The sequence below is a fragment of the Nicotiana attenuata genome, unplaced genomic scaffold (genome assembly GCF_001879085.1).
Source record: "Nicotiana attenuata strain UT unplaced genomic scaffold, NIATTr2, whole genome shotgun sequence".
In the NCBI taxonomy this organism is placed as follows: domain Eukaryota; kingdom Viridiplantae; phylum Streptophyta; class Magnoliopsida; order Solanales; family Solanaceae; genus Nicotiana; species Nicotiana attenuata.
In genome coordinates this window covers 151,776-171,872 of record NW_017672251.1, presented here as the reverse complement: position 1 = coordinate 171,872, position 20,097 = coordinate 151,776, and the positions used below count along the sequence as shown (strand labels likewise).

Genomic DNA, 20,097 nt, shown 5'->3' with positions numbered 1-20,097 from the left:
ACTCAAATTTATTCGAACCTGTGAAAGAGAACTCATAACATAGAGAATATAGATGAATAATATGAATCCTAATTGAGGTTAACTTTGACAAAAGTGTATGAATCTTGTGGATGTCAACGGTAAATCCTAAATACTACGATTTTATACAATATGGAATAATCTATCTTTAAGAAATAACTTAATTTTTAGGGGTATAGAATTTTTAAAATTTTTTTGTCAATCAACATTTAGCTTTTATAATAGTAAAAATAATATAGATAGATAAATATATATATAAATATAAATATAGATATATAAATAAATATATAATATTGTATAATAAGGTATAAAAGTATATGCATTGCTGCAAAAGAAATACTCCATCAATTATGGGGATGTTAGTGCAATATATTTGTGTTGGGCTATATATTTGTGTAAATTTCCCGGGACTTTTGCATCTATACTTGATTTGGGGTCACAATTGAACCTATACCCACTCTGCAAAAAAATTCGCAAGTCTACCCACTTTACGATCAACTTTAGACTTATCGGGTCTGAAGTTTAAAAAAAATTAGTTTGAAGTGAAAAAATTACACTTTAGATGCACTTAAGGCCAAATAGGTCTGAAGTGCAACCAACGGTTTCATGCAGTTAAGGCCAATAAGTCTGAAGTGAAAAATTGCATTTTATATGTACTTAAGGCCAAAAGGTCTGAAGTGCAACAAACGCTTTCCTACACTTAAGGCTAATAAGTCTGAACTGAAATTGTACTTCAGATGCACTTAAGGCCAAAAGGTCTGAAGTGCAACCAACGTTTTCATACACTTAAGGCGAAATAGGCCCGAAGTGCAAATTGCCCAGTAACAGAAAATTTTCTTCGAATTTTAACAATCCAATATACGATTTAATACCTGACTCTACTCCAAATGAGCTCAAATTTGAAACATAACCTCCAAATATCATTAAGAACAAACCCCAATCATCAATTTGTCAAAAACAACAATAAATCTAACGATTCCATATTGCAATTAAGAAAAAGAAGAAGAAACCCTAAGTAATAGTAAAAAAATAAAGTGCCACAATAGCTCACCGCGATAAAATATCATAAACTATTTTAAAATATGTTCACAAACACCATATAAAATTATTATCAGCCGAGGAAGAAGAATAAGAAGAGGAAGAAAAAGAGAAAATGTCTGTAAGTTGTAGAAGTTAAAAATAAAAAATAAAAATGGGTACGGGTTAAACGGTGCCCGTGCAATTTTTTGAAAAATTTCCGAATAATGTATGTATTAGATATGTAAAAATGTATATGCAAGTATAAAAAGAACAGAGAGAAATCACCCGCCAATATTCGCATTTCGGAGTGCAAAGAATCTTTGGGTCCCCAACCATGGCGACTCGGCGGCGGATATTCAAGAAGTACCTGATCGCCATGGCCGGCTTATCTGGCGCCGCAGTTACCTTTCAAACCCTAAACCCTAACTCTCCCCCCTCTTCCACCAATTCACCTTTCATCAACGGCATCATTCGCTCCTCCCGAGCTCTCCTCACGGTGGTTTTTTTGTTGTTGTTGAAATTCGCAGTCAGTGAACTTAGTTTTTCTGTGCCACTGATTTATATTTGTATTTTTTTTTTCTATTCGTGAAGATTACTTCTAGTGTGGTTGACTACAAGTACTCTTTGTACGGCTTCAATCCTGATAGTGATGAGTATCGCCTTGCTCTTTCTAAGGTTTGCACTTTAAATGCCTTCTTGTAATCTGTGCTTCAGTAGTTTCATATGTGAATCTAAAATGGCATAGTGATGATTAGTTTCTTGAACTAGTCAAACACTCATATTTGGTTACAGTGGCAGAACCATGATTTTATACAAGGGGATTCAAGAATGTCACAGCTGAGATTTGAACCTGTGATCTTAATCAATTTTTGAATCCCTTTTCCATTTTACTAGAATTTTTCTTAAGTTCAAGGAGATTCAACAACTTATTTATAACCCAAAAACTAATTTTTGCCCTATTTGCAGAATTTAATTTTTTGGCCAAGGGGATTCAATTGAACCCCCTTTCTCCAAGTTTTTGGCCAAGGGGATTCAATTGAACCCCCTTTCTCCAAGTTAGCTCCACATAATTCATGTAGTGTCAGTGTGTACTTCTTGCTACAGAAGTTGAGACTTCCAAATGATGGGGTACTATGCAAATTCTTGTTCTTTTAAGAATATGATAAGAAATTAATATTGGACGTAAATACCTGCTTGTAACTTGAAGCACTACTATTTTGGACAGAATTTGCGCATTCAACCCAAAAAGAGATAAGAGTAGCAGAGCTTTTTTTTCTTTTGATAAGTAAGCTAAACTTTATCCAGATAGGCAGTGTAAGGCTGCCCCAAGTAGGTGGAAGTTACTTACTCTTTACCAAGATTGTGGAGGCTTTAATACCACGTGAAAAAGAATCAACACATTAAATCTAAAACCTTAAGGCTATAGGTGGGGAGTACCTTAGGGCCTCATAAAATCTGTTTGGAAATCATTACACAATCAATGTGGAACGGATATTCTCGAACAATTTCCCCCCTCAAAATATCAAATTAAGTTCATTCAGTTATTTTTTCGACGATGATGCCATTTTTTAATTTTCATAGAATCTCACAACTTTCTTGCTTTATGAGTTATCCCAAGAGAATGTTCTTCTTAGTTGTGATATGCAATTGATTGTGGAAGGGATGCGGTAGCATTCTGCAACTCCAAACATATACTGAAGACACAACTAGCTCACATGAAATTGATATAGTGTGGAAATGGAGAACCCTATCACACCACTCTGTTCTATATAATTATTTAGTTATCCTTCTGCCCTTTAGGTACATCTAAGGTCAGCAAAGAGAATTTTGACAATGTGTGACGCCAATAAAGGTATTTATGTCAAAGCTGGTCAGTTTGTTGCAGCCATTAGGCAAGTGCCTAAAGAATACTCAACATCACTTTCATCATTACAGGATCAGGTCCTATATTTGGTTAATTGAAGTCTAATGTTCTCATTGCTCTATTTGGAACTACTCTATGTAATTGAATTATATTGAAACTGCTTTCTTTTGCTGATCTGTTATCCGTTACAATATAGGCTGTTCCTTGTCAGTTTGAAGCCATTAAAGATGTGCTACTCAGAAATCTGGGTCCAAATTTTTCAGAGATGTAGGTAGTTGCTGATGAAGGGAAAATTCAAATTTTCCGTTATGTAGCTCTGCTGATTCTTTTTCTTTTACCAATTTAAAAAAAATGCTCTGCTATACCATAAAATTTTCTGAAAAAGCTGAGAAAAAGCTCTTGCTTTTCACTGTCCAGTTTAAGAAAAGCAGTGAACAAAACTCAGCCAGCTAAGTTATTTTATGCTTATGCTTTTAACTGGTAGGGTTTCTTGATACTCTTATTTGCTTTGTGACTAGATTTTTCTCCTTTGATGAGCAACCAGTTGCTGCTGCCTCTATTGCTCAAGTACACCATGCTGTTTTAAAAGACCACCAAGAAGTGGCAGTGAAGGTCTGCATTGCTACTTACTGTATGCTGGACGTTTCGAGAAAGTCTTTTCTGCTATTCTTTTTGTAACATTTTGCATGTCAGTATAACTACAGAAGGCTATTCTTACTTTTGAAAGTAACTGATTGGTCTCATTACTTGTTTGTTACTTCTCGGAAGAGTGAAGCCTATAGTTGTACTGATAGTTGTTCTTCTACATGCATTAATTGTTTGAATGAGGTGTGAAATTATTGAGTTCATTCTTGATTTTAGAGATTCACTATGTGAAATTAGTTGGGTGGCTTCTTATGATTTAACTGTAGCGTCAATTTGATAATGGACATTTATTATAAAAAATTTAGTGATGTAGCATTTGTTTGATATATAGACATCAGTTCTGTAAGTGTATTAACGTTCATTTAATGTATAGCCAGTTTTTCCATATGTGTATCAGTGTTTTTAATATTTAATCGTTCTCTGAGAGACTCAGTGATTTAGTAGACATGTTAGAAGCATTTCAGTTTCGTAATAATCTGATATGAGGATATCGTATGTCCTATAAAGAGATGTACAATTTAGGGACTTCTTTCATCCTTGTGCAGGTGCAGTACCCTGGATTGGAGTATCAAATGAAATTTGACCTTGCAACCATGTCTTTCCTGTCAAAATCTGTTGAATTGGTATTGCCTATTTGTCTCTCACCTTATTACTTCTTTTTTTGTCTTCCGTTTTTATCTTTGTATCTGCTCTTATATATTTCTTATTCTCTAACTCGGAAGGCCATACATTCTAAACATTTAGATATGTGAATATAAAAGATATGGCTTGTTCCCTTGAGCAGGGCATGAATGTAGTGTTGTTTTTTTCTTTTAGTTTTATGTGTTGTATGAAACTGGATATTCAACTCTTGCTTCAACTCCTGGTAACTGTTGAGTGCTTGTTGTTTTGCTGGTGCCAATTCCCCTTTCGCTGTTTTCTTTTGTTTCTAAGCTAGGTAAAGTGCATTCATGTAATTCGTCAAACCGTATGAATTATGTCTAATACAAGTAATAAATGAAACCAAAATGCCTGATAGTGTCCTCATGATTTTCTACTTCTTGTATCAGTGGCGGAATATTGTGACGTATACCAATATAATAAAAATAGCTGTGAACTATTGCAGGATCTGATAAAGCATAAGAGAATGATTGCGTACCTTTATCTGCATAGGGTCTGGGCACTCTGGGAGTCTGGATGCAGAGCCGTTGTGGTTGTGCATCATTGGCACTCTGCTGATACTTGGACAGCTGCTTGTAGGGTCACGTCAAATCACATCTTTTAGTTTTGTTATCCTACTAAACCTCTAGCCAGGCTAATCCCTTTCAAGGGAAAAAAAAGAATTGCTAATCAGATGGGTAAACAGTGTGTCTGACTCCAACAAGTAAAATAAAAAACGAGATTAAAAGATGTCATTTCTTTTGGGCAATGCGTGCAGTTGACTGAGGAGTTTGAATGGCATAATTATGTATCTATTTAACTTTAACCTCTAGGTGACAGTAATATTTGTCAGTCCTTTGATTGTAGTTGCTACTAAATTTATCCACCTTTTATTGTCATTTTCCGAGTTTAGGGTATTGCAGTGTGGATTGATAAGTTCTTATTGTAGGAATATCATGTAAAATCATCTTCCATTCAATAGAAAATTCTTTCAATTCAATGAAAGAGATTCTCATATTCCCACAATTTAAGTTTGAGCAAGGCATGCGGTTGATTGGAGAAGTTGGAATAGCATAGTTATGTATTCTTTTTAACTTTAACTTCTAGGTTGTGGTATATTTATAGTCCTTTGATTGTGGTTGCTACTAACTTTATGCACCTTTCATTTTCCAAGTTTGGGTGTTGTGGTGTGCATTGATAAGTTCCTTTTGTAGGAACTTATTCTTTTGTGTTCCAAATCTATTTTTTGATGCGTGGTGCCTCTTTTGATTCTTATGTTCAAATATCATTATACTGATTCAACATTCTAACCTTTTCCTTATTTGGTTGATACATGCTATGACTTTTCTGCAGCTCTTCCCTGAATACAGGTTTCAGTGGCTTGTATCAGAATTTGAAAAATCTATTGCTTCTGAACTTGGTGCGTAATTTCAATTCCAAGAATTGTTTTAAAACATCTGTCTGGAATTCTGTCTTCTATGTTTTATTTTGTCCTTATTGCTGTAGGAGGTCTATAGTTCCCTATCACAGCTAGAATTTTTTTCCCAAAAGTTTGGTAATTTTTCTTTGGGGGAGAGGTGCTAAAATCAATTAAAACAGACAACCACTCTTTTCTAGTTTCCTCTTCTTGTTCTCCATCCTTGGCATTTTCTTAAGATCTTTGGTTGTAGGAATAGAAAAAAATTAATAATGGGCACATATGTGATGATTAAATTGCAAGTGTCATAAGCAACAATCTCTGGGCAGTGAGTAGTAACTTATGAAGTTGAAAAGTGAAACTAATTCTTGAAAATCTATTGAAATTGCTGAGCAGTTGCCTATACTTTCATGGTTTTCTTGGCAATCCCCATGGAACAACAATATCAGTATTTTGCTAAGCTTGAATTAGGTCCCTTATTATTGATTCTTCCAAAATGAACCTACACCTGCGTCTTAGCATTGTAGATATTCCATAAATACATAGCAGTAGTAGGATTCTTTTTATTGATTCTTTCATTATTTAGATTCAATATGCATGTATGTATATCTTAGTATTTCTTGGAATAATACACAAGGGAATTCTCTCAAATCCCTTGCTTTTTACATGGTATCAAAGCGGGATCTTTTTGTTTCGTCGAAGTTAGTCAGAAACATCACTGGTGGTCAAACATGGTCAGCAGTGGCGAAGCCAGAAAATTCAATAAGCCAGAAACCCTTTGCTAGTGGCCTATGCACATAAAGCAACATCAAATTAAATATGAATAGCAATACTAGAAGGTTTTTAAAAGGGAAAACAATTATTATGCAATATAATTATTGAAGAAAATATCAATAAAGAAAATGTAGACACGTATGCGAATCCCAATACTTGCTTGGTCCACTTATATAATTTTTTTTCGTGCGAGAAAGTAAGCGTAGATTATAACATACAAACACTAAATCTTTGGCTCTTGAAGTGGCTAATTTTTGAATTAAAGAACAAGTACTCCAATTTCTTTCACAATAGGAGGAAGAAGCTTGTTGGGAAAGTAACTTGACAAGTTTTGGAAGAGTAGAGTCGAGATATCTTGATTTTCCCGCTGAGAAAGAGGCTTCTCATACATCATAGCCTCTATCAAATGAGGCTCACTAAAATAACCACTCGCACTACAAAAGTTCTATACTTTAAATAAACTTGCTTCATTTTATTTGAACTTTTTTTTTGATGACCGAGAAATCCGTCTGGGGCCGATCATTTGGACCAACCGTAGCTTTCGAAACTCGGTGGATAATGAGCCCGCCCCTCTACCCTTCTCCACTTAAATACCAGGCTTTGCTTTGCATGGTGTGGGGGCTTGAACCTGTGACCTAAGACACAAATCCACCACCCTTTGCCACTTGAGCTAGGCCCTGGGGGCTTATTTGAACTTTTGAAGTATCTTTGGATGTATTTGACCATATCAATGAAATCTCTCTATTTTCATTAGGAGTAAGCCTTCGAATTCCATTTTCACCTTGAAGCCTTGATTCATTATAGTATTTTGGAACTAATGAGCGTGCCATACAATGCGAAGTGGTGTTACTTTTGTTTCACCTAGCCACAAAAATTTCTTGAATTGTATCAAAATAGTCGACTAATCGGTAATAAGATCCTTCTCCTCGTTCTTAAAGATAATTTTCTTCACTTCCTAAATCATTGAGTCATGCATGTCTTAAATAAGATGCAACTTTGGACAATCAAGATCGACACTTCTGAGCATAGATACAATAAGTTATGTAAATTTCAAAAAGTAATCAATACTACCCCATCATTCATCATTCATTATAAGAGATTCTATATTTTCACGTGTTTCAGCTTCAATTCCTTTATCTCGCTTATAACACTTTCATTCATCATCAATCTCTTGTAAGGGATCATGAATGGTAGGTGAACATTGACTACTTTTTAAAGTTTTTGGAACCTATTGTATCTATGCTTAGAAGTACCCATCTTGATTGCCCAAAGCGTTTCTTATTTATGACATGTGAGACGCAGTGATTGAGAAAGTGAAGAAAATTATCTTTGAGCATGATGAGAAGGATCGTATTACCGATCAACGGATTATTTTTGATACAATCGAAGAAATTTTTTGTGGCAAAGTGGAGCAAAAGTAACACACCTTTGCATTCTTTGCACACTCATTGATTCTAAAATATTATCATGAATCATGGATTCAAGGTGAAAATGGAATTGGAAGGCTTGCTTCTAATTAAGATAGATAGATTTCTTTGATAAGGTCAAATACTTCCAAAGATACTTTAAAAGTTCAAATGAAATGAAACAAGTTTCTTTGGAATATGAAGTATGTTGCAGTGGGAGTGGTTATTTAAGTGAGGCTAGTGTGGTTAAAGCTATGATGTACTAGGAGTCTCTTTCTTCGTGGGCAATTCAAGGTGTCTCGGCTCATTCTTGCTCTTTTTGTGAAAGGAACTAGAGTACATACTCTTTAATTCACAAATTAGCAACTTCAAGAGCCAAAAATTTAGTGTTTTTACATTATAATCTACACTTGCTCTTTTGCGATAATGAAAAATATTTAATTGGAACAAACAAGTTTTGGAATTTGGATATCTCAACATTTTTTTTACTTGATATTGTTTTCAATAATTAATTTTGCATGATAATTCTTTTTCCTTTTGAAAACCTTTTAATATTTCTATTCATTTTCAATTTGATGTTGCTTTAGTTTGATATTCACGAGAAGATTAATGAATTAATTGAGAGCTATCAATAGATGAACCTTAATTAGAAGTAGCGGTCTTTGGAGAAGAATTTGAAGATTTGGAAGGAGTTGAAGATATTGAGTAAGAAAGCTACGAGTAGCTAGTTTGACTATAGTTTTTCAGTTTTTTTTAGTTAAGTTCACATGTTCATAGTTCTTGACTTCTTGGTGAAGGGTGAAGTTCTACTTTGTGCATTGCATGTTTGGTTCGCTTGTGATGACCAAGTTTGAATAGCTAATATGTGATTGAATTTCTAGTTTCTGTTTTGCCAGATTTGTAGTCTTGTGATTGGCTAATTTTGAATAGCTAAGTTGTGAGACCTGTATGTCAATGTTTATGTCTTAAATTTTAAGATTTCTAATTTCACTTTGTTTAAGTTATCTTTAATTTTTCCCATTTACTTTACAAGTTACATTCTTTATTTCAAGAGTTATGTCATTCTTGTTCTTGGATAAAAAACTAGTTTTCTTTCACTTTATGTTTAATTCTTGGGAAAATGCATAAGTACCCCCTGACCTATACCCGGATTCCCAACTACACACTTTTTCTTTGCGGGAATCCTATTACCCCCTAAAATTGTTTTAAATGGAATTATTTGCACCCTTAACGCTGACGTGGCAGAGTGTGTGTATTTCACTCTCCCAAAGAAGAGTAAGAAGCAAGAAAAAACGATTTTCAGATTATTTTTTATTCTTTTTTACCATTTTTTCTTACTTTTTTTTTCCTTTTTCCTTTTTCTTTGTCTTTTTTCTTTTACTTTTTTTTCGTTTCTTCTCTAATTCCGGCGGATATTCATTCACCGGCGACTTTGTCTGACCGTTTTTCTTCCATTTTTTCTTTTCACACACAAACTAAAACTCTCAAAAAGATCTATTCATAAGCAAAGCAAAATACACTCAGATTTGGGGGAAAAAATTCATCATCAAAAAACCTTCCCACGCCGGAAAAAAATGATGTATCGAAATTTTAACTGGAAAAAGTTTTTTCTCAGCTTATATTCGTTTTTATTTCTTTTGCTCTTCCTCCCACACATAAATTACACTTTCAAGAAAAATTTATATATATATAAAACAAAACACACTTAGATCGGGATAAAAATCTGTCGCCGGGAAAAAAAAATTCGCCGGAAAAAATGGTGTTTGTGAAATTCCGACGACCACCATTTTATGCCGCTGGTGACCAAAACAAAAAGAAAGAGAATGAAATAACCAAAAAAAAAAAAAGAGAATAATAAGAAATAAGAAAAAAGGTTAAGAAAAAGAAGAAAGAATAAAAGAAGTACTAAAAATACATGTGGGAGCGCGTGTAGCTCACCACTTGCCAAGAGTTTGGTTGTCTAGTTTTAGGGTGGTATTTATTCCATTTAAAAAAAGTTTAGGGAGGTAATAGGATTCCCGCAAAGAAAAAGTGTGTAGTTGGGAATCCGGGTATAGGTCAGGGGGGTACTTATGCATTTTCCCTTAATTCTTTTAATTATATTTGTTCTACTTTAATGTACTTTTAATATTTAGTTTGCTACTTTATTGTGTAAATTGTAGAAGAATGAAAGAAATATTGCCCATCTTGGAGAATGTCTAGAACTCTACCTGCTACCTGCTATGTCTATAGTTTGAGAAATTCTTAGAATGAAAGATTTAATTACTGGTTGCCCTCTACAACCTACTCGTAGGTTCTCCATAGAATATCTCTCATAATTATGGATACCTTTATAGCTCTACTTTTAAAATTTTAAATTATTTTTAGTCGAATGCCAACACCCGTCTCTGTGCCCCCGGATCTTAATTTAAATCAGTGCCGAATCCCACCTATATATCTGCACCTGTATCGGATCCCCGCACCCGAGTTCGAGCAACATTAAATTCCTTTACTGATTCTTGATGTAGAGAATTTAACAAACTCATCAGCTGAGACAAGAGTTGTTTAGTGAAAGACGGACTAGGAGCAGCCACAACAAACTACTGAGTAATAGATCCATGAAGAAGAGAGCAAAAAATGGTAGAACAGACGTGACCGTGATATTTCGAAGCAGCCAGTGGTCCTTTGATCAGAAGCACCAAAGAATTTGGCTGGAAATGACAACGCAATGTCGGAGAGGTAGAGTGGGCTGAAATCTGCCATTTCACGCGCCTCCACGCGCCACTGCTGTGTTTTCTTCCGCAAAAGTCTCCCCTGCTGCCCAACCAGTCGTTGGAGATGATTCTTCCAGCAGGAATCCTCCTGTGTCCTACTATGGCAGTGGTAAAATCAAATTGGTCACTCCTTAGAGGTGATCCAAACAAACAGTGAATAAATTTCTTAAAACCAAGAAAGGTTCCGAATCTTTGATCAGAGATCTGCGCCCTGGCAGCTCTGATACCATGTAATAGATCAGGAATGGCAGAGTAACTTGTGTATTATTCCAATATGTGAGAGGTATATATACATATACATTGAACTCTAATTAAGGGAAGAATCACAAGAAATTCTATGTATCCCTATATATTTGCTTGGCTATGTACACGACACCAAAGGCTATTTACATTCATTCTGTAACACTTAGAGATATAAGGCTTTTATAGCTTTTTTTATCCATGCATTTGAGTAAATTGGCTTTGCTACACATGATTTGGTTGCTCTACAGATTTTATTGCAGAGGCTAAAAACATGGAGAAAACTGGCAAAAACTTTAACAACAACTGCATGGTTAAGGTTCCCCATGTCTTTTGGGTATGGCATTTCTGTACATTATGTCAAAGTTACAGTGGTTGCATTTTATATGCTTGCAGTATTTAGCAGTGAAGATTTCTTGATGCTGTTTTACTTAAAGTGATTATCTCATATGTATGAAGGAATTAACGACAAAGCAGGTTCTGACGATGCAGTTTTGCAGAGGTCATAAGGTATAGCCTTCAGCCTGCTTCAGGTGGAATTGTGTTTTTTTTTTTTTTGAGTCAACTTAGCATCTTGGATAAATCCAAATGTCTGTTTAGCTCTATATAGACAGGATGAATGGTTATAGGGCTCTTTGATTTACTTGGTTAAGCAAAAATTTCTGTAAGCATTTTTTCAGTTGCTACTACAAGGGATAGCATGATATACCAAAATCTGGAACAAATTATGACTTATAAGACTTATGAAAGCATCAATCAGAATAGATGTCTCTGAAGTATGAAGAGTCAAGAGAAAGGGTATAGCAGAATAACCCGACATTGCCTTAGCTAGTTCCCCATGAAAATGATGTATAGTGACACTTCTGTTTGTGGTTCAAGAAGTAGTAGACATTTGGATGGTTTTATAATGTTATTGTAGCATACTTGCGTAATTACTATCAAATTGAACATACTTCGAGTTATATAACAATAGATGAAATGGGAGCTGTTATTTTAGACCTAACGGGGAAGAAATTCTTGCGGATATCTGACGTGGCCTTTTTGTTTAGCATAGCCATATGGCATACATAAAGATATGGAAACATTTTAGTATTCACAACCATACACCAAATTTCCTGAAAGGCAAGCACAAAATATGATCTGAAAAGTGGAATGGAAATGGTAAGATCTGGATTATATTGAAAAAGACCTTTTTTTACGTCCATGAAATGCTTGAAGGATTTATAGCCTATGTTGCTTGGTCCTAAAATGCTGTTGTACCCGTATCGGGTCCTCCAACAATGCTAGTTTTGGATGATCGACATGCACCCGACGGAATTGTTGAAGAGTCCAAGCAACATAGTTTATAGCTTCCTCTTGTGGCTTGTCAAGAATGAAATGCATTTTGGCTTGGAACCCGTTCTTTACTTTCGTCGGCATCACTCTAAAATAGTGATCACTATTTGCTCGGAGATGAAGGAGCCCTTGGTGTAACTAGTAAAGTTGCCTCCATGTGACCAGGAGGTCACGGGTTCGAGCTGTGGAAACAGCCTCTTGCAGAAATGAGGCAGAAATGCTGGGTAAGGCTGCGTACAATAGACCCTTGTGGTCCGGCCCTTCCCCGGACCCGCGCATAGCAGGAGTTTAGTGCACCGGGATGCCCTTTTTTATTTGCTTGGTGTCGATGAAGAACCAGATAATGCCAGGAACAAATATCCTCTTTTGCCATGAATTAAGATGAAAGTTAGTTGGGAGAAAGAATTAGATAATTTTATGTCAATGTGGCATAAATATAAACAACCTGACATATGGATGTTTATTTTTTACATAAAATAACTTCACTCTCTCAACTGCTCTCATTCAGGAACAGCAAAATGCCATGTCTCGTACTTTTCCATGAAGGATTAGTAGAGTCCACTGTGGAAATAACAGATAAAAGGACAAAATGTTGGGGGGAACGAGATATTTCATTCATTTCTAAATTAGGGAATTTCATGTGCTTGCAATTTCTTGATAGATCCATTATGCTCGACACTGATGATATTTTTTTGTATATTCATGACTTTAGGACTTAAATGTACATTTATGATTATTATTATTTATTATTACTAGGTAATAGTTCTATGTATTTACTAATAGGAAAATGCTAATTACTTGCCTTGGATGAACTTAGTAACACATGAAGCTGTAAATTATACTTTTCAATTACCCATTCTCTTAAAAGGATTTGTCGTGATCAGAAACTATGAAATGGTAATTGCCCAATTGGACACAAATGACAGATTCTTGTATTTGGGACATGTCAAATTAAATAGAAGAACAGCTATATTAGGAGTCGGCGTTTGTCTAGTATGTTTAAATTCTAATATTTTGATTTATCATAATTTTATATAATTTTAAATTATACATTCAGCTTTCACGCTGTGAAACAATATAACAAGTCCTTGAGATAATTGGTTGATTTGACTCTCGCTAAACATAACAGGGTAATTGAGATAGGGCACAGGAACTTTTTGAAAGATTAACTTGATCGATTTTAGAGAAAATTGTTTCCCCTTCTTTGGTTTTGTATACTCCATTTTTTGACACATTCATGCTATTCTATCCAACTTAATGAACGTTCTTGACTCCTTGCTGATATGTGTTATTAACAGGAAATTCCTTAGCTTTCAGGTCGATGACTTGGATTTTCTGAAGCAAAGAGGACTTAGCCCAGTCAAGGTTTGTCTTATTTAGCAAGATAATAGTCATATTTTTGTTTCAAACTGAAGAATGTTTTGCCTTTATCATTCTGGTTTAGCTCATTCTCAAAGTTATGGACAGTGTTAGTGCCTTTAGCTGCTTTTCATTTCTGAGATTCTTTATTTCCTTTTTCCTCATTTGGGTTATTAGGTTGCAAAAGTTTTGGCAGAAGTGTTTGCAGAAATGATTTTTATTCATGGTTTTCTGCATGGAGATCTACATCCTGGTAATATATTAGTCTCCCCTGAAGGGAAGAATGGCTTTTCTTTAGGTATGCGTCTATTCCTTTCTTTAAGCTACCTATTCTCTTTAAAAGGTCACCTTCGTCAAATAAAGATTCCCTTGGATATTGTGCATATTTGCAGTTCTGTTAGATTTTGGGATTTGTAAGCACTTGGATGACGATTTCAGATTGAAGTATTGCCAGCTTTGGGAGGCTTTGGTAGTTATGGACTCAACCAAAATCCAGCAGATAGGAGAATACTTTGGTGTTGGAAAGTACTCAAGATACTTTCCTGTCATATTTACAGGAAGAACTATTGACAGGTGACTTGTATACTCCTACTTAACAAATTAATTACCAAAGGATTTCGAAGCTACTAAACTAATTGTAAAATGGATTTGGAATGCATAGTTGATCTAGGAAAGAATTTCGAATAGCACCTGAAGAGAGTAATGTGGATCCATCGGAAATTGCTTTAAATTATTAGGTACTTATTGGAATAATTCCGAGCCATTAAAATTCTTCTAAGAACATATTTTATTCGAATTCATCTGTTTGAAATTGTTCTTTTGTTAGAAATTTAATCTGTCAGTTTCAAATTGTTCTTTATATTACTTCAGAACATTGTATGAAAATAAGAGCAGAAACTGAGGTTGTATCGGAAAAGAGAATAGTTGATGGATATATCTGAACTATAACGGGTAGCCCGGTGCACTAAGTTTCCGCTATGCATAGGTCCGCAAATGGGCCGGAGCACATTGGGTCCGTAGATTTTTTTCAGGTCACATTGGGTCTACAGATTTGGATTGTAAACTAGAGAAAAAGAGATTTCGGAAGTGTTGCCATAGATGCTTCTCAATTCCTCTGATTAAATTGTTTAGATGTGGTGCATTAAAGGAATCCTTGTTTGTAATAATTGAAACCCGATGAAGCGGGGGAATTCATTGACCTAGTTTAGATTAGACTGTTCTTCACAACCGCTGTTCTCCATCTTTGCTTAGGTCAAGCGCACAATAAACTTCCAAGAATGAGACTGCATGATTTGATACCATGTGAAAGAAGTTCAGCCTCTAACATAAACTTCTAAGGCTATGAGTAGAGTGAGCCAATTCCTTTATTAACCTTTTTGTATGTCCTGGTACAATTGATATGAGCCATTTATTTAACTCAACATCCTCTTGCACGTATAACCACATTTTAGAGTTCACACAAAACTTTAACGTTGACTTACAAGTAGGAGTGACAAACGGGTGGGTCGGGTCGGACATGGTTCGGGTCGAAAACGGGTAATAAAAAACGGATCAATTATCCGACCTGACCCATATTTAATACGGATAAAAAACGGGTTAACCGGCGGATAATATGGGTAACCCATATTATCCATGACTTCTTGTATATGATCGACTTTTGGGAGAAGTTTTAGTCTCCCTAACTTGAGGAATCCCCAATTTGAGGATTTACAAATGTAAAAGTTAGACTCATTGGTTATCCATTGGTTACTCACTGGTTATCCAATTTCTAAATGGATAATATGGTTCTTATCCATATTTGACCCATTTTTAAAAAGTTCATTATCCAACCCATTTTTTAATGGATAATATGGGTGGTTAACTGTTTTCTTTGAACCATTTTGCCACCCCTGCTTACAAGTGTGAAAACAGATTTAACAAAGGTTAGATTGATTGAATTATGTGTAAGTCTAATTTATAGTTTAGTTATTAGACAAGAGACTTTTATTTATTTATCTAATTTTAGGTTTACAATGGATACATACACTCACAACGAAATTTATTACTTTTTCACATCCCATAGCTTTATTGGTCATTATTGATGAATGTTTACTTAGTTGGGTAGGTTGGATTATGGTGTATTAATCAACTCTTATGACCCAACCTATTTTGTCCGGTTGAACATTGAGTGGGTTATGTCATGGCCACAATTGTTCTACATGCCAGTTCCAACCTGCTTATCTACAAACCCTAGACCTTTAGGGGTCGTTTGGTACAATGGTGGGATATCCCATGGGATAAGTTATCCCACCTATTATGTGGGATAACTAATCCCACAATTTTAGTGTAAAAGTTATCTCTGGATTAGTTTATACCCCAAACCAAACATGGGATAAAGTTAATCTCAAATTTTATCCCGGGATTATTGTTCATATCCCATGTACCAAACAACCCCTTAAGGTCTCGTTCTCTCACACATGAGAATGTGAGTTACTAGGGCCTGACCTTGCTTTTCCTTAGAGTACTTGCGCAACATACATGATTGGGAAGAGAAGGGAGGGATAGAAAGAAGTTAAAAGAGGTGAGTGAGGGCTATTTTGTTATTTCGTTAGGAGGGAAAATAGAGGGGGATATAATAATACTTCTGCACGGTCAAGATAATTGTAATTAATAGCGAACTTGATGTAACTCTTGGTGGCAACTTTTATGCTAACAGTAAATCGGCACTTGGGAGAGGAATGTCTGCTGAAGAAAAGAAGAACCTGAAGCAGGAATTGAAGTCTCTTAAAATGGAGGACATATCTTCCTTCATGGAATCTCTGCCTGCTGATTTTCTCACAGTATTGCGTACCGAGTAAGGATGGTTATATGTTTCCCTTCTTTCTCCTTTTCTCTTTTGAACAATGGTATTTGATTTGCAATGCTAAAATCTTTTAAATTCAGTGGGCTCCTAAGATCTCTGATCAGCAAGTTGGGTGCTCCCTTGCGAGTCCGATTACTAGCATATGCTGAATATGCACTATATGGTCTTTCTTTGAGGGTTGACTCTAAATTTGGTAAGCTTCATCTTTCTTGTAGTATCCTTTAGGTCTTGACAAGTTTTTAGCAAGCCATGTCAAATTAATGGTCCTCTTTCTTCCACATTGAGACCTTTAATCAAAAATAATTTTTTGATTTCCAAACTATTAATTTGAATTACCTTATGTTGAGTATTTTATTATGCCACTGAAGGGATTATCAATTTGGTGTGCATGTGTGAATTTGAATCTTATTGCTCAATGTTTTTCTGATGGAGGTTATTAACTAATTATTGACGTATGATGTTCTCTCTTCCTGTTCTTTTTTTTTTTTTTTTTGATTTCGGTTTAAATTGCATAAAATACATTCAGATTCCGCCATAGAAGTCATGCTCTCAAGATTCAAGACAGGCCTCCGCTACATCCAACTAAGACTCCTCTTTGGTAAGAATATATCGTTACATGTATACACACATGAAACCTTTTCTTTTTTAGTTTAACCATTCGATATCTTAAAGCTGACTAATCCAGATTAGCGCTCTACATATGAAACTCCTTAACATGAAATGAACATACACCTAATGCATCACCTTGCAGGGATAGTGGAGTTTGTTTCATGGCTAGAAAACATCAAACAGTCGTCAACTAGGAGGTCTAAAAATTTGCTTGCCTCAGCTGGTTATGCGGTAAGGAACTTGTACCGTCCTTTATTGACCACATAATTCAGTCCGGCATTTTGCCGGAGAAGCTGTAATATTGAAGAAACTGCCTCATTTACATGCCTTCACGTCTTAAGAAACTTTCTTATGTTCTAGGAGTCTAAAGGTATTTTTCTGTAAAGTAAATGACTACAAAACCTTCAGAGATTATACAGGGGTCTTTGAGAGAGCGAAGTAGCAAACGATATGACTTAATTGCATGAAAGTTTACTCCGATTTTATATGATAGTGTTGTAAAAAAGAATGACATTTCTATATTTGAAATTTTTTAGTTAAACTTCTTTATTTATCCTTAAAGGCGTGTTCTTACAATCGTGAGATCACAAATTTTAAAGGTATTTTTGGTATGTGTCAAAAGTTCTTTTTATATTTTTAAATTATGTGTCTAGTTAACCACTATTAGATGTAATGAAGCGAAGAAAGTAGGTATTTTAAGCAACAAAGTCGAGAAACACATAATTTAGTTGACTATTTCACACTAGTAAACTGGCAAAAAAAGATTTAAGTGTATCCCATCTCGTCAGACAATGATCAATAATTGTTTTCAGCACACTGTAAATCTTCCATGATTCCTATAAACCATGTTGTCTATCTTGTTATGGTTATGGTTATCGAAGATCAACTAGGCTAACTATGCAGCAAAATTGAAAGATAACTAAATCCTCATGAAAGGTAAGTTTGGACATTTAAAGATCACACAAATAATAGTTAGTTTGTTATTTTTCGCATTTTAGAAAAAGTATATGTATACCGGCAAAATCGTTTATTCGCTTCAACAGTAACTTTGATAAAAAGGGGGTTAAAGGGAGGTGAATCGAAGATGATCCAGAACTCTTCGTTTGTTAGCTGGTTACATTCGTGAAACCATACGGAAGTTTGAGATTAACAAAAAAGAAGCCAGAGCCTTTTTCGTGATAAGATGTTTTGACAGTGCAAAAAAGACTGTTGAAAAAGGCGCTTTGGTTTAACACAAAGCTCGATGATGATTGATGTCAGAGGGTTGGTAAGAATGCGTTCCAGCGGGGCCAAGGTCAAAGGTAAAAGATCAGTTAAGACTTGGTGCCATCTCGTCACGCCTTAATCACTTTGAGACAACGCCGTTTCCTCGAGACACTGGTTGCCACGATCTTGGAGCCTCAAGACAGGGCCACTCACCATGATATCTTCAGGCTGAATTTCTACTAGGACCTGACTTACACGTATCCTACTCATCAGGTCCGAATTTTCACCCCATTCAGTAACTAAATATAGCTGGTGAAATAAAACAAAGGAGTGAAATATGTTAAGCTTCTTTATCTCATCTGTCCTGCAAATGGTTTTGTGAGTTGGGAAATGTATGAAATGGGACTGCCCATGTTTGATCGTTTCTAGTCTTTTTAACCGTCATTGCATAAGCAACCGTCATTGCTTAAGATTGTGTGATCCAGATACGATGCTATAGCTTATATTTGTTATCTTCCCACATCATAGTAAGGTGTTTGGGGAAGATAACAAATATAAGCACAACCATTAAAATGATTATTTTTACCACCACACGCATCACACACATTCCACAAATAAGATCGAGTTGGTGTACATAACTCGCTCTCGGGAATATTTTGATAATTTTGATACGGGTGGTTTCCTTCACAATATGTATGAGGATCAATAGTAGAATTATCTACACCTAAATTTCCATATTTCCAAGATGTCATGTTTCTCAAATCAACAGTTACAAAAAAAATACAAAAAAACAAAATAAAAGAAAAGTTCAAACTTGAACCCTAGCAATATATAAAACTACTACTACACCGTTAGTTCCCCGCAACGGCGCCAAAATTTGATCACCCCCAACTCTAGTCCTAAAAAGGATAAGCGGTCGCTGCAAATATAATCCGGTCTAAAAGACCGGAGTCGAATCCCGCAGAGAACTAAGGCTTAACTATATCTGTTTAATATCACTAAAAAGACAAGTTTGAACAATTTTCTAAATTATAAAGATTGAGATTTATATTTCTAACTAATTAACTAGCAAATACTACAAAACGGTAAAATTATCAATTAACGAGACAAAAGGTTGGAGACTAAATTAAGGATGTCTAGAGTTATGATTTTCCCATTTGTCGGAATCCTTCTATCTATGTTCCCTACAATTTCGCCAATGTATTCTCTACCGATTGTGAATACTTTGGTTGTCGTAATTCTCTCTCGAGCAACTACCATAATTTACTAGATGTATTCTCTCGAACTACACTAGCTGACAGTAATTCACTGCTCACTACGATAGCACCAAGGTTTCGTTATCTCTAATCCCGCCTTTAAACCCTCCGTATTGATCTCTCACATATGTTAGGAGTGATGTTGTTCAACTACCTAAATATGTATCCTTTCTCAAGCAACACATAATAAATAGGCACAGTCAATCGATGGGCATTCAATCAACAACAATAAATATGCAGTTGATAGAGAAATCCAACAGCTCAATTACATAAAAATATAACAAGAATTTATCCTACAAAAGGTTATCAAAACCCTAGATAACAAATTAGTTATTCATAATAGTATGTAAAACTACATTACTAAAAATCAACCAACAATGAAAAATAGGAAGAGGAAGGAAAAACTCGTTGAAGAATTTCCCGCCTTGCTCTTATTGTGTCTCTGCCTCCTTAGGTCGAATCTGTGTCAAAAATTGGTCTTCTTCCCTCAAAATACCTTTTTTCCATGTATATATACCAAGTAGGATCGGGCCCAAATAATTATATCTTCTCCTACGCGAAAAAGGATAATTTTTTCAGGTCTGGACGGCCGCGGTCGCGGTCAACCGCGGTACGGGCGCGGTATTTGGCAAGTGTACTGCCTCAGCCCGCCTCAGGTCCACGGTCGCGATTTCGACCGCGTTTTTCACCCTGTTTCGTTTGGAATTTAGAAAA

General features: G+C 35.4%; 1 protein-coding gene across 2 annotated transcripts; it reads left to right on the top strand.

The window, feature by feature from the left end:
* Positions 1–1,299: 1,299 nt before the first annotated feature.
* On the top strand, positions 1,300–17,467 carry LOC109212466 (uncharacterized aarF domain-containing protein kinase 1). Of its 2 annotated transcripts, XM_019376111.1 has the most exons (16): positions 1,300–1,534; positions 1,630–1,713; positions 2,839–2,979; positions 3,099–3,169; positions 3,421–3,514; positions 4,093–4,170; positions 5,540–5,606; positions 11,028–11,113; positions 11,236–11,286; positions 13,429–13,476; positions 13,648–13,768; positions 13,863–14,043; positions 16,166–16,303; positions 16,393–16,505; positions 16,839–16,910; positions 17,064–17,467. In XM_019376111.1, exons 1-16 carry the CDS (start codon positions 1,373–1,375, stop codon positions 17,186–17,188), a joined length of 1,632 nt encoding a protein of 543 aa, XP_019231656.1. In that variant the 5' UTR covers positions 1,300–1,372; the 3' UTR covers positions 17,189–17,467. The 2 variants fall into 2 exon arrangements, with proteins under 2 accessions (XP_019231656.1, XP_019231657.1); XM_019376112.1 differs by lacking the exon at positions 2,839–2,979.
* The last annotated feature ends 2,630 nt before the right edge of the window (positions 17,468–20,097 follow it).

Excerpts from the sequence above, each read along its gene's own strand:
- LOC109212466 (XM_019376111.1), top strand. The coding sequence starts at position 1,373 with ATGGCGACTCGGCGGCGGATATTCAAGAAGTACCTGATCGCCATGGCC. Across the intron at positions 13,477-13,647 it reads GAGGACTTAGCCCAGTCAAG|GTTGCAAAAGTTTTGGCAGA; the intron begins GTTTGTCTTATT and ends TTGGGTTATTAG. Across the intron at positions 16,304-16,392 it reads CTCACAGTATTGCGTACCGA|TGGGCTCCTAAGATCTCTGA; the intron begins GTAAGGATGGTT and ends TTTTAAATTCAG.